Below are 14,175 nucleotides of genomic sequence, written 5' to 3'. Positions count from 1 at the left end.
ACAAATTCTTGCAGACTTGCAATGCAAAGAATGTCTTCCTGCTTTTCTGCTGAACAACGCTTGTGATAATTTACGACAAGGTCGCTTGGCAGCATTTGCAGCAACGCATTGCGCCGTAGCCGTCTGTTTTGACACCAAGCGCCTCGAGAGCGGATATGTTGCGCTGCATGTGGTCATAGAGTCGACGTAGGTCTCTTACCTCCTGCTCGCTTCATACTGTTGGTAAGTCCAGCAGTTGGGTGAGGTGTTCCTGGATTAGCACATCCATGCGTCCGAAACACTCCTTCAGAAGCTCGATGACTGTGTTGTAATTGGCTCCTGTAGCTTGAATCCCAGCCACCGCTGACGCAGCCTTCTCAATGAGCGCCGACTGCAAATATAAAAACTTCTCGCCGTTGGAAAGGGAGTTGTTGCTGTGGATCGCCAGCTGGTACTGCTCCCAAAAAGGCTGCCACTCTGTGCCGGTGCCGCTAAATCGCTGCAGCTCGAGTTTCGGCAACCTGACCTTTGAACCGGCAGCGCTCCAGTTACCGTCGAGAGGGGCCCGTGTAGCATCCGCTCCTGGACCGGCGGTCGCTCGCAGAGCTTCGGCTTGCTGGCTGAGTTTTGCGGCATAGGTGACGATTCTGTCGTTATAAGCAATTGTACGCGCATAGTTCTCCTCGGCTTCTTCATCAGGCACAAGTGGCTCGATAGCAGCGTCCACCTTGTTAAGCTGTTTTTGGAGGGCGCTAAGTCTCGCTGAAAGTACGTTCAGATCCTTTTCGTCCGCATGCGTCTCTAACGAAGAATCCACCTCGGAAATCAGTTTTGTCACCTGGGATCTCAGAGCTCGTTTCTTCTTCAGCCGGTCCATATCTGTATCGATGTAGTGTCGATCGTCCTCGTAGAGCCAAGCTTGGCTTCGGGTATGGCGTCTCCAGGCCTCGTGTTAGAGCGTCGGGCGTGGCTTTCCTAGGCCTCGTTCTTGGAACCTTTCAGTCCAAGGCAGTTTCACTTCCAAGGATCGTTGCGGTAATGACTCAGGATTCGTTGTCTCGCCGACGCTTGATGGCCTCGATGTTTACGGAATGTTGCAGCGTTTTAGTCCCGGGTTTCGGCACCATAATTTTGTGTAAACTTAGAGACGCGCACAAATGACGACACCATTGTTTCAGTTATAAAGGACGACTGGTGTTTATTGCCGTAAGGCTGCTCCTTGTCGAGCGAGTATATCTTACACAGGTTGCCATATTAAAAGTTAGAAAAAGGCTAGAATGAACAGTTTCTTCAAGTACAGGTCTCTAGCAGGTGATGCTTTTGAAGAACACTAAGTTAGTAAACAATCTTTGGCTACAAGTTCGAGCCTCCAAGCCTGCAAAGGTGTTTAAGGGAGGAAAGTGATACATCATAACCTTGCACTTTATCAAACAGTATGTAGTCTCACTATGCTTCTTGCTTTCATACATTATTCCTGTCTTTTGACATATTGCAAACTATTGTTTGATTGCCAGTCAGCTTGTGTGAGACTACATACTTTTTGATAAAGTGCAAGGTTATGATGTATCACCTCTTTATTGAAACGAAAGAAAAATTTATGAAGCATAATTTATTGCTTACTCAAACCTCACTTGTGCTTGCAATATTATGAAAGGGTCATACCGTATGTTTCCTTTACTGCAACCCGGAGTGCCTCCCAGTCTGAGCCTGGTGCCTGGGCCTTCTTTATAAATGCCACATTGTTCCCTGAGCCGGGTGGCCAAAATTACCTCCTACCTATGACCAATGCTTCTGGGACCAGCTCAACAGCTCCTTCATTGAATTCAATGATGCAGAACCTCATTTGAAATTGACTTCATGTGGTCACCTGATGTGCACAAAAATACAGACAGAGGGACCAAAGGCTGATGAGAGCGTCATACGTTGCATAAAGCAGATGGACATGGCCTTCAACACCACAGCATAAATAGTGGGAGGAGAAAATTCTGCTGGAATGCACCAAACATCTGAGCTGGCCGAAGCACATAGGTATGTAATGCCACAGTCAAGTAAAGCATAAACAATTAAATATGTAACACACTGCAGCCTGTGAAATTGCTAGCTTTGTCATAAGACAAAAAATTTCAGCAGCACACAACTGGAAAGAATAGGGAGAACTGGAGAGAGAATAGAACAGTACACTGACACCAGCAATTCCAAGTTTAGTTGACTCAAGTGGACACTGATATAACGGCTCAATTCAACATTTCCTTCCAATTCACTTGGCTGTTTTTTGAAAGTGAAAGTTTATTAGCTTGAATATATTTACAAAGTTCATAAAATAGACAACGGCCCCATAGTCATAAGACTGCACCGGGACCCTCGATAGGTCACAGCAAAATAAATAACAGCATATTTAGCAAATGGTTATAATATACAAAACATAAATCAGTATTTTTACACAAAAAAAGGCACTAACGCACGTATTAGACATAAAAATATAAAACTTGGCAATTCAACAAATGCTCCAAGCAAAGTTCTCAGTATGCATAATGTCATCTGATTTTACAACAGCTGTCACAGCTAGAGTGAATGACTCAAACTTGACACTCGTGTACATGGGAACTGGCACTGGGTGGAAGGTCTCCCAAATTGTGACTTCCCAAAAGAACAAACTCGTCTTTCCACCCTGAACTGATGATGGTCTCACATGTGCATTTCCGACCCGCCGGGGTAGCGCAGTGGTTACGGCGCTCGACTACTGTTCCCAAGGATGCGGGATCGAATCCCGGCCTCGGCGGTCGTTTTTTGATGGAGGCGAAAAGCAAGGCGCCTGTGTGCTGTGCGATGTCAATATACGTTAAAGAACTCCAGGTGGTCGAAATTTCCAGAGTCCTCCACTACGGCGTCTCACAGCCTAAGTTGCTTAGGGACGTTAAACCCTACAAACCAAACCAAACATGTGCATTTCCTTCCTCCAGCCTATTGTAGAGCCGGCTAAGAGTAGAGTACAGCCAGGCTTGCGCAGAAGCTTTTTGATAAACTGAAGGTTCTCAAACGGGAAGGCAGAAAATAAATCTAGAGTGCCGTGTAGACGAGCATCTGCTGCAAGGTGCGATAAGCAATGAATGTTATATGACACCTTTTCTGCACCATCCAGCTTTGCAAATCCTTCTACAAAATACCTGAAAAGGCTGTCAGCATAGTCTGTAAAGTCACGGCAAAGAGAATGTGTGCTTAGAATGGTGGTGGCCACATCCTGTCTCAAGAAATTTGTAAAGGCATGTCGTTTTCTTTGTCGCGAACGATGCACCAAGATCTGTCTCGAAGATTTCGATCACTTGCGTATGTTTCTACAATGTTCCAGGTTGTGCCAGTAGCAGTTTGTGAGGTTATCTAGATTGTTCTGAGCAGCCTTTAAATTGAGCGTTGACGAGTGTGACGGGCATTCTTTGTTCGACGATCGACGAGCACGTGTGTTGCTATCGCCACTGCCGAGTTGCTTAGTTCTTTTGCGGGAGCAAGTCAGCCCAATAAAGAGTTTCTTCAGTGCAATCACCGACTTCATTTGTGTCAACGACCCTGGTCACCACCTAGGACTTTGCGCATTGAATTCGTGCGTGCAGTGGTTGCATGTCTCTTGAAATGAAAACTGTAAAGTGGCTTATTATGGTGCAGTATTGTGCTTGAAGACCCAAAGAATCCTATACCATTATCACCTTTTTTTGATAGCTCTCTTTGCAGCCTAGAACATTGCTTTGGAAGACAAAAAGCAGAACTAAAGAAATCTTAGTGGCAGCTCATCAACCAGCTAAATGACTGTCCTTTTTCAGCTGTTCTTACGAGACTGAATTTCCAGCCCTGGACAGTAACACGAAACGGGAGATGCTGAGCTCCTACTGGTAAATCTGATGGCGTCTGCTTGCTGGTGGCTGAGAAAGCTAAAAGCAGTAATGCCTTGTTCTTTTGACAACGAATGTACTTTTGCAAATTGACCATATGTCAGGAATCAGGCCACTGCTGGAGTTGCAGTGCCCAGCCAGACAAGGACGAAGAGGGAGGAACACGTAAGACACACAGGCGTTCCGTCTTCTGTCTGTCTCCGTTCTCTGTCTTCGTCCTTGTCCGGCTACGCGCTGCAAAACCTATGGAAAACCAACTAGCCCGACAGCTTGTTCACTGCTGGAGTTTGTGCTTTTTCTTTAAAACATCTCATTTACTATTATTCAATGGGGCATGCCCTCTGTGTCCGAAGTTACATGTGCATAGCACTGTGAATGCTAGTGAATAAATGCTGACATATGAGCTGTCTCATTTTTATCAAATAAAAATTTGTAAAAGTGGTACTTAGTTGACAAATGTCCTTCACTTCCGAAACGTTCCTGACAACAATGTCTTTTGAAATGAGATAAATGCAGTTAAGGCAATCATCAAAAATAAGTAAAGCAGTGCAAAGTAATTTTTCCCCTGTCAACACTTGGCATGACCATTTTATCTGTGTTGCTGTTAGAAGAGCCTAAATAATAAAGCTGTACACAGTCTTTCTATGTACTGGCTGAAGCCCAGCATAACATTGCAACTGCAGGTTGGGCCTAAGCCACACATAGCAAGTCTGCTTTTTTGCTACTCCGAGCCTGTGCTGTGTTCAGTCTCACTAACGTGATGATGAATGAAAAAGAGAGCACCCAAATTGCATGTTGAATCTCGTATATCTATGCCTATAATTGACTGTTTTATGTGCGAGTCGCCAGCTTATATCTGGTGTAAAATTAGATAATATATTCCTAATAAGCATTGCTTTTTTGCCTTGCTTTGCAATAAGAGGTGCATTTTCTGGTTATCATATTTTTGAGTTTAAGAAGTTCTGGCTTTTAAAATTTAATGCTGTACAATAATATGACACCAATTAACACATTTTTAATAATATAGGTTAGTGTTTCTTGTCCTGTCAAATTTTATTTCCAATGTTAAGATGTTTAGATGAAAGGTGGAACTAAAGTTGTGCATAAACACTTGTATCCAGAAATAAAAAAATCTAATGGAAACGGCTATACAAAATGTTTCCCTTTTTTAACGGCAAAACATACAATTTCCTGTAGGTCCTAAGCTGGACATGTCCTAAGCTGCCCACACAATCCTCCAGATGATCCGAATGCAGTGCCAACAATTGAGGGGTGGGAGGCTGCCCTATCCAGCTCTGGACTAGAGGCCCAACGGACCCTCGTGACACGTGCGCGGGTAGCAGCGGCAGCCGCTGGAGTCCCGGACTAGGGACCCCACCTACACATCCCCCTCCCTTAAATATACTTAATACCTCACTCACTCACTGACTTGCAGATGTTCTATTGCTGCGATTACCTGGGGCGAGAATATTTGCACAGCCCGCAGCACATTCATCTTTTCAAGATTTGACGGGTAAACATGCTTCCTGGTTAGGTTCCATGCTGGCTTAACCGTCATTCCTTCTGGAGCTCGTAAAGTTTTTGGACAAATGCCGCTGATGATACCCGAACCATCTGTCAGCTCGCGCTCAAGAAACTGGCTCCGAATGTTTTTTAGCACGTGGCAAGGGTCGAAGCTGAGGAAAATCACTCGATCAGGATCGTGTGGGTAATTCACCACTGTAGACAGGCAGCCATTGCCCATAAGCTTAAACATAGTGGTGTTCGCAGAATAATTGTCCGTCACGATGCGTACCACCAAAAAGCCGCATGACTCAACGGCAACTATTACTTCCTTTGTCCAAGCAAATAGGTCTCTCCCGCTCAGCTGCTTCGTAAAATAGTACGCGCAGGGAATTTTGTAGGAGCTGCAGATGCCATTAAGCACAAAGCAAAGGACTCTGTTCGCAAGGATTTCCTTTGAATTGCCGGCAGTATCTATTAGGTTTGTCTCGGAAGCCGAACGCTGCATCAGATTTTCTGTCATAAATGCATTTGGCTTTGATGCTGGCTTCGTCGATAATTAACGTGGCCATGTGTTGCTTACTGCTCAGCAGTGAAGCTTCACACGTCAACCTTTCTCTCATCGCAGCACTCATCCCTGATGACGTAGGGCTAGGTCCCATATATCGTTGAAGAGTGCTCTTGGCAGGCAGCGTCAGTAGCGGAGACATCCGGGCATGGTCGTACCCTTTAGGCGAAAGAAAGCACCACATAACGCACTCCCTTATAACCTCTTCTGGATAGGTGGGTCGCTTCTGCCGATAACTGTCTATCTGATGTAAAAGAAAGGTGGCTTTTTTGTCCCCTTTTCCGGCATCGCCAACAATTTTCTTGACTGACGCTTGCCTCTGATCTTCGCGATAGAACGCGACGATTTTTCTTTCGGCGTCGAGCTGTTGCTGGATCTTGCAACATTTCAAGCGCTGGTAGGCAACCTGTTTCCGAAGCTTCCCAATTACGGATACATACCCACTCGCTCGCTTTACATCAATATTCGTGGCCTGCGTGGAGGTGCTCGGATTGTGTGCGGCAAAGTCGTCTTCCACTTCGCAAGTGTCCGTACTCGCCCATGATTCCGCTTTGCGCTTACTTGGCTTCCGAACAGGAACAGATGTCCTGGTTGCAGGATCCTTGCGAGGTTTTTTCGCACTCGGCGCCAGGTAGCACGGGTAGTCATCAAACACAGTTGGTACAACACCGGGTAAAAGTTTTCTGACGCGGCACCCTGAAACATAGTCACCAGCGAGGAAATGCCGACTGCAAACAACACTCGATGCCGACTTGTCATTCACGACGAAATTTGCCCTGGAGATGTTTTTGAGCCATTTTGCACACAGTTCTGAATCACTCGGGAATTGATGGAAAAAAATACCCTGAGTCGTACCCGACTGCGACCTGCACAGTGGTATGCAACAGTACACCATCGGCGCGTCGAAGAGTTGGCGGTGAGCAGTCCACACCGCCACACAACACATAATCAGAGCAAGCTTGGAACGGGTCGAAATTCACAGCACAAAGCACAACGCTGGCTGCAGCGGCATAATGCAATGAGAGCACGTGGCGTGTGCACCAAGTCCAAGGGAACAAAACGCGAGTCTCGAGAAAAAGCCGGCAAAGCACGGGCTGCCGATCGCTTTGCGCTCAGGCGAATGGAAGGAAATGGAAGTTAGGTTGGTGCGCTTTAGCGCACGCGTTCATGACTTTAAAGCAGCGTCCCAGATGGTTCCTGTGAGTGCTTTCTTGATGGCACTCGAGTCCATCTGTGTGCACGGGCAAGAAGCGGGGGAAAAAAGGAAAAAAAAAGAAAAGACCCAATCTGTCTACCACGTGTGCGGTACGCTTTCTGGACGCCGCTGCCCGTGCCCTCCTCAGGTGCCCCAGGGCACGGGTGGCCGCCACAACCCTGTAACAATCGCGTAGCGGCCTACCTGGCGCCACTCAAGTGGGTTTGTTTAAAAAAAAAAAAGAGGGAGACATCAATATTCTACAAGACCGTGTACATATAGGTCAGACCGGAAATTTATGTACACCAGCTAAAGTTCCTCGATCGTTAACATAAGCCACGTTGGTATAGACAACTCGAATTTTGGGCAGTTTTTCTGGGGACCAAGCTATTCAATCGCATGAACAGCCGTGGTAAGAGTAAGTCATCTATACATAAGATATGCCATCAAGCGTATAAATATCCAGGCGTGTGAAGCGGAACTATGTTATTTCAGGCATAATTACAACGAGGATAATGAGATTGGAGCGGCAAAAATATTGTCTAATTCCAACTTCAATGAACCCCACTATGCGCAGAAGCAGATCCTAGCTATCATGGTGTAATATTTGAAAAATTTTTAGTCGTTCGTTATTACGGACAACTCGTTTTAAGGACCAATTTGCTCGGGAACAAAACTGTCCATATTAATGAGGCATGACTGTAATTAATTTTTTTTTGTTCTCCTTCATTTCGGCCCAGCTATCTCTCAAAATATTACAGTAGTGTTCAATTTCAGTTTTGGTCAAATGTTATTTCGGTGTTCCTAACGTTCTTTTTTTTAACGCCTAATAGGGCTATAAATAAACGTTAGCATAACCTTTCTATAAACATTTTAACAGCATATGTCTAATATATATGCAGCATTATACTAGCATTCTTGAAAATGATAAAACAACCCTGCACGAGCATGTAGCCTACCATTGGTGACGGTACACAATTACGCAATACAGCCCGACATACAACTCCTATAGTCACCTCTGAATAAATAGCACAGAGAAAAGTTTTTATATCCATTATTGAGGAGTGTCCCTTGAGTAACAGTGGCGAATGTGTAATAAGCAAAGCATTCTACCAAAATAATGGGGCAGCGATTGCTCTCTAAGGCAGGCATTACTGCACAGATAGTTACAAGGAACTAGTTCAAAAACACACTAGAAAAAGAAGGAAAATATTGCTAGGAATTAGTGCTTGAAATAGATTTCCTGTTTTTTTTCATGAAATAATCATGATATCATATAAACATTTCATTAAACCAATGTTTATTTGCAAAATTAAAATAATGTTTATAATACAACATAAAACATTTGCTAGTCTATAAATTATAGCAAAATTGATAACTAAACTTAAAAGCGTTTACTCTGACTTTATACTAATACTTTATGTCATGTAAGCATTGTGCAACTTACATTACATTTTTATAAAATTATTTTCATCTTCGGTATTACCTCGATGGTTTCTCATCTGGCGCTCAAAGACGGTTTTGCTATTGTTGCTGTTATGTTTGCCTTGAAGAAGCTTCGATGTGATAACTGCTCATTCATTTTTTTTTATTCATCTTCTTGTACAGGTTTGGGAAAAAATTCAGATTAAAATGAACAAAAGTAGATACCATGCCGCAATACATGTCATATGCTTGTCGAACGTTTGCTGAGTGACAGTGTTTTTTTTTAATATAAAGAGTCCATTCACGTGTGTAGCACGTTAACAGGATGCCGCTGCAGCATCTACCTTCTGTAATCTTTCATTTAGGGGCTGCACTCACCACGAAACCCGCGGGCGACAGTGCGAAACCAGGCAAAAGCCACCCGCCGCCACTGAAGCAGATGCGGAGCGAACAGTGAGCAGGTCCCGCCCCTTGCGGCGGCGGAGAGCGTGACTAAAGGAGAAAAATTCCCATTGTTCACACGGCGATTGAGAAGGCCGTAAGAAAGAGCGCGCGCTCTCTCCCTCGAGACCGGCCGTACCCCTGCGAACTTCTTAATCTCATCCGCCCACGTAACTTTTTGCCGCCCCCTACTACGCTTTCCTTCTCTTGGAATCCAGTTTGTTACCCTAAGCGACCACTGGTTATCCTCTCTTCGTAGTACATGTCCTGCCCACGTCCATTTCTTCTTAATTTCCACTAGAATGTCGGTAACTTGGGTTATTTCTCTGACCCACTCTGCACGCTTCCTATCTCTTAATGTTACCCCCCCCCCATTTTTCGTTCCATAGCCCTCTGGGTTGTCTTCAACTTAAGTAGAACTCCTGGTTAGCCTCCACGTTTCAGCCCCATAGGTGAGTACAGGTAAGATGCAACTGTTGTATACTTTCCTCTTGAGCGATACCGGTAAGCTGCTAGTCATAATTTGCGAGTGCTTGCCAGATGCGCTCGATCCCAATCTTATTCTTGATATTTCCTTTTCATGGTCCGGATCTGTGGTTCTATCCTAAGTAGACATATTCGCCTACTACTTCCAGTACTTCGCTACCTAATGTAAACTGCTGTTCCTTCCCGAGGCTGTTGAACATTACCTTAGTCTTCTGCATATTGATTTTCAAGCCTACCTTTCTACTTTTGCTGTCTAGGTCATCAATCATTATTTGCAGTTCATCCCCCGAGTTGCTTAGCAAGGCAATGTCGTCAGCAGATCGCAGATTACTGAGGTATTCTCCATCTAACCTTATCCCTAACTGCTCCCATTGTTCTAAGCAAGCTGTGAATAGTACTGGGGAGATTGTGTCTCCTTGCCTAACACCTTTCTTTATGGGAATTTTGTTGCTTTCTTTATGCAGAACTATGGTTGCTGTGCAGCCACTATATATATCTTCCAGCACTTTCACGTGCGGCTCGTCTACCCCCTGATTTCGCAATGCCTGCATCACCGCCGAGGTTTCAACTGAGTCAAATGCTTTTTCGTAATCAATGAATGCTATGTATAAGGGCTGGTTATATTCCGAGCATTTTTCTCTCACCTGATTGATGGTATGGATATGATCGATAGTAGAGTACCGTTTCCGAAACCCTACTTTATCCTTTGCCTGATTGCAGTCTAAGGTTGTCCTGATTCTATTAGCGATTACCTTAGGAAATACCTTATACGTAACAGACAGTAAGCTAATTGGTCTAATTTTTAAGGTCCTTAGAGTCCCCTTTCATAATAAAGAAAACACTTACGCTATAAGATAAAGGTGACTGCAACCGTTTTAACATTGACGTCGCTACTTTCCTCGAAAACTTTACCCCCGCAGGGGGCACCTGTTAAAGCAGGTGTTTGTGTGTTTTGTGCGACACCACGGACCCCGAGCACCCACGCTTAGCCGTGCGTGGCATCGTCGTGTCTGGGGAAAAGGGGATCCTGGTGGTTGAGCCGATGCCGAGTGTTTGGACCTTTAAGGCCCCTCGGCGGAGGCAACACACCACTTTGGCCCATGCTTCCCATAGACGGCACCTCCGGGCTGACCCACCCGGGGGAAATCGGCAGTCGCCTTTTCCTGTTCTCCCCTCCATCTTTCACTTTCCTATTTTCTTTCTTAGAACTGTCCTGTCCTCTCTTACCTTCTTCATTTCTTCCTACTTCCAGGCGGCGAGGGTTAACTTTGTGTGGCTAGCTACCCTGAGTTACGCCATATTGGGTTATAGTTACGGTGTACAGCTGGCGTGGGCAAAAATTGACAATTTCTGTCCCGTCCCCTGCCTAGTATATTGTTCGGCTGGCACTGCAGCCGAACAATATACTTTTTTATGGCATCTAACTCCTTAAAGGGAAGCTGAAGCGGTTTTCAAATTGCATGAAATGCTGTGGTTGGGAAGAAAAGACCTCGAAAGTCATATGTGTAAATTTTTTCTCGATTCTGTCCGTTAGAACAGCCGCAATCGCCTTTTAAAAACCCGTCGCGGACACGCCCCCGTCGCCTCCGGAAGCGCCGGGTTGGGGGATGGCAAAATTGGAGAGCTGGCGGAAGTGACGCCATTCACGGGGAGCCGGCCAGCCGTCCTGCCCGTCCCGCATTGCTTGCTCCGCTGCGTCTGGAGCTTTGGGGTGGCGAACGACGATTCAACGTAATCCTTCGCTAGTGCCGTTTGGTTTTTCTAGTTCGAGCGTTCTGTGTGGAGTGGGTGTAGCGACAAGTGGCCATCATGCCGTCGTTCTGCGCAGCATACGGCTGCGCGAACACTGGCGGCCGGGACGATGTGGTGTTTCACACGTTTCCAAAGGACAAGAAACTTTCAGCGCGGTGGGTCTCTGCCGTGAAGAGGAAAAATTTCGTACCCTACGAAATCAACTGTGTTGTGCTCGAACCATTTCCGTGCCAGTGACTATTATCGAAGCTTGGGAACGATGCGGGCACTCGGAATTCCAATTAAATCAGCGCAACTGAAGCCCGGAGTCGTTCCGTCAGTGTTCCCGCACAACAATAACGCCTCGCCACCTCCAAGAGCGGCCTCCTGGCAGCACAAGCAGTCCTCTTCATTATTCATCAGCGCGCAGCACATGCAGCTGCACCTAACTGAACAAAATCCGATTATTTGAACTTATAAATATTTGAGCAATGCAAACAATTTGCATTCGTGAACGCTTGACAAGGCTGACGATCGACAATAGTATAGCGTTCGTGCAAATTTTTCCTCGAATAAAGATGGCAAACTCGTCGAGCCGCGGTGTGCATATATCTGTTGTAAGTCATTCTGCTGGCTGTTTTGCTGCGCAACACCACGAACCTGCCGAAATAAGACCAACGGAAAGCCACAGACAAAAAGAGGTGAACAGGACGACGCGGCAAAGATCTGCTCTGCCTCGTTTTCTAGCTGGCTTTACTTGTTTAAAATGTGCCAATTCACCTAGCTCTCCACTCTACTACATCTCGTAGGGCGGACAGAAGAAAAAAAAATACAGGGGCGCTCTTAATAGCACACACGAATAGCTTTCTCTCTCATCTCGTTACACTGCAGTCCAGCAGCTCTTTCGTAGTAATAAAAGGCCTTCGGATGTAAGTAGGCACCGTGCTCTAAATAAATGAAAAACAAATGCTTTAGCTCGCGTGACTCGTGTAAGCATGCCGGCGTTTTGAATTCGATATTACAGGTGTCTGGTGTTTCGGCTGTTATGCAGCAGCCAGTAAGCAACAGCGTTTCGACGTGATTTACTTTATTACCACTTGCACATCTACATCGCAAAGATATGTAAAAACAAGCACCTACGCAAAACATGCGTACCAGAGGAGATTTCAAACCCGTGAAAATGTCGCGGCGTCACTTTCTCCATCCCGCGGCGTCGTTGGTTCCGCCGTTTTCTGCAGCCGCTGATGGCTCGAACATATATGGCGAGAGTCTAAACTGTTCACTACTGCCCGCACTATCCATAATTTTCAAGACTATGCCTTCCAGCCAACTGAAGCAACGCGCGAGCAACGCACTACGCAGCAACGCCGTCGGTGCAGGCCGGAGACCCGCGGGACGCCCGTAGATGACGTCACGACGGTCCCGACCACTCACAGGCGACAGTGGCGTTCGCTCGGCGCCCTGAGGCGCTGGCGCTCGTTTTCTTCTAAAAAACAGCTGTTTGCGTTTATTTAAGCCCTTTTTTCATGCGATATTCTTGTTCAGTGGACCAAAAACAACTAAATGCTGCCGAAAACTCAACTTTTTCGAAAAGCGCTTCAGCTTCCCTTTAACCCCGATCGTCCTCCTTCTAAAAGGGGGCGCACCGAGACCACCATGTTCTTCTCAAAGAACATAAACAACTTTCCTCGTTTCCACGTGGTCCACAGTGATCACGAGGTAATCACTGCACGACTTGTGTCCCCATTTGTTGTTTCTCGAACTTGACTGAGGCCATTGGCCAGGGCTATAAGATAAAGAAACTTGGAAACGGTGACCTGCTACTAGAATTAATATACAATCATCAGTATCAGAAGCTAAGTGCAGTCGAATCATTTGGAGAAATACCGGTACAGATTAGCCCGCACCGATCACTAAACACTGCCCGAGGAGTCATCTCTGATGATGACCTTAGGTACGTGAGTGAACAAGAACTTCTTGAAGGCCTGAAGGAACAAAATGTCACAGATGTTTACCGGATAAAGATCAGACGAGATAACAAAGAGATAGAAACAAAGCACATTGTACTCACCTTTGCTGCAAGCACTCTCCCAGAATCTGTCGAAGTAGGCTACACAAAGATAAAACTGAGGCCCTACATCCCTAACCCACGCCGCTGCTTCAAATGTCAGAAATATGGCCATGGCTCCCAGAGTTGCCGTGGCCAACTCACATGTGCAAAGTGTGCCTCGCACGAACACCCTACAGACAACTGCGAAGAACAGCTGCTTCTCTGCTCAAACTGTGAAGGTAACCACCCAGCTTATTCACGATCATGCCCATACTGGAAAAAAGAAAAAGAAATAATTACACTGAAAGTCACCGAAAACATATCTTACGGAGAGGCACGAAAGCGGCTTTCTCTTCCTCAAAAGCCACACTACTCCGTTGTGACGCAGCAGGGCGCGGCATCACAGCGGTCGTCGGCACCTGCCCAGGAAGCACACAGTTCTTCCAGGGCAGCGCCACCTGCGCCCTCGGTGGAGTCAGCTAGCGCTACTCCACCACCACCCGCAAAGCTGGCTGCGCGGACCCCCAGGTCAGCCGGCCCAAAGGCCTCGACTCATTAAACTGACAATCCTGTGCTTTCTGCACAGTCGTCCACCGCATCTGAAGATGCGATGGACACAACTTCATCACCCCAGCTGCCTAGGCGGCAAAGCTCACTGGAGCGGAAAAGAAGGGGAAAAGTCCCAATAACAGGTCCCAAGGACCTACAAACCTAAGTTTAAACTTGTCCCCTAAAAACTTTTAATTATGGCGCTCCTCATTTATTGGAACTGCCGAGGACTCTTTAAAAATTTAGATGATATATATGAAATTCTTGCGGACTATCAAGCAAACATACTTTGTCTGCAAGAAACCCATTTAAAACCAGCAGACTCAAATTTCCTTAAGCAATATAATGTATTCAGGAACGACAGGCA

At 46.0% G+C, this 14,175-nt stretch overlaps 1 protein-coding gene across 1 annotated transcript; it reads right to left on the bottom strand.

The window, feature by feature from the left end:
• Nucleotides 1-211: 211 nt before the first annotated feature.
• LOC146195077 (uncharacterized) lies at nt 212-856 on the bottom strand. Its single transcript, XM_084596715.1, has one exon. It carries the CDS (start codon nt 854-856, stop codon nt 212-214), a length of 645 nt encoding a protein of 214 aa, XP_084452841.1.
• Between the last annotated feature and the right edge of the window lie 13,319 nt (nt 857-14,175).

The sequence above is a fragment of the Amblyomma maculatum genome, chromosome 3 (genome assembly GCF_055883805.1).
Source record: "Amblyomma maculatum isolate TAMU_Amacu chromosome 3, ASM5588380v1, whole genome shotgun sequence".
Lineage (NCBI taxonomy): Eukaryota > Metazoa > Arthropoda > Arachnida > Ixodida > Ixodidae > Amblyomma > Amblyomma maculatum.
The sequence above is the reverse complement of the archived record's forward strand: the minus strand, read 5'-3'. Positions and strand labels throughout refer to the sequence as shown.

Bases quoted from the DNA above. Each gene is read 5' to 3' on its own strand.
- LOC146195077 (XM_084596715.1), bottom strand. From the start codon at position 856: ATGGACCGGCTGAAGAAGAAACGAGCTCTGAGATCCCAGGTGACAAAA.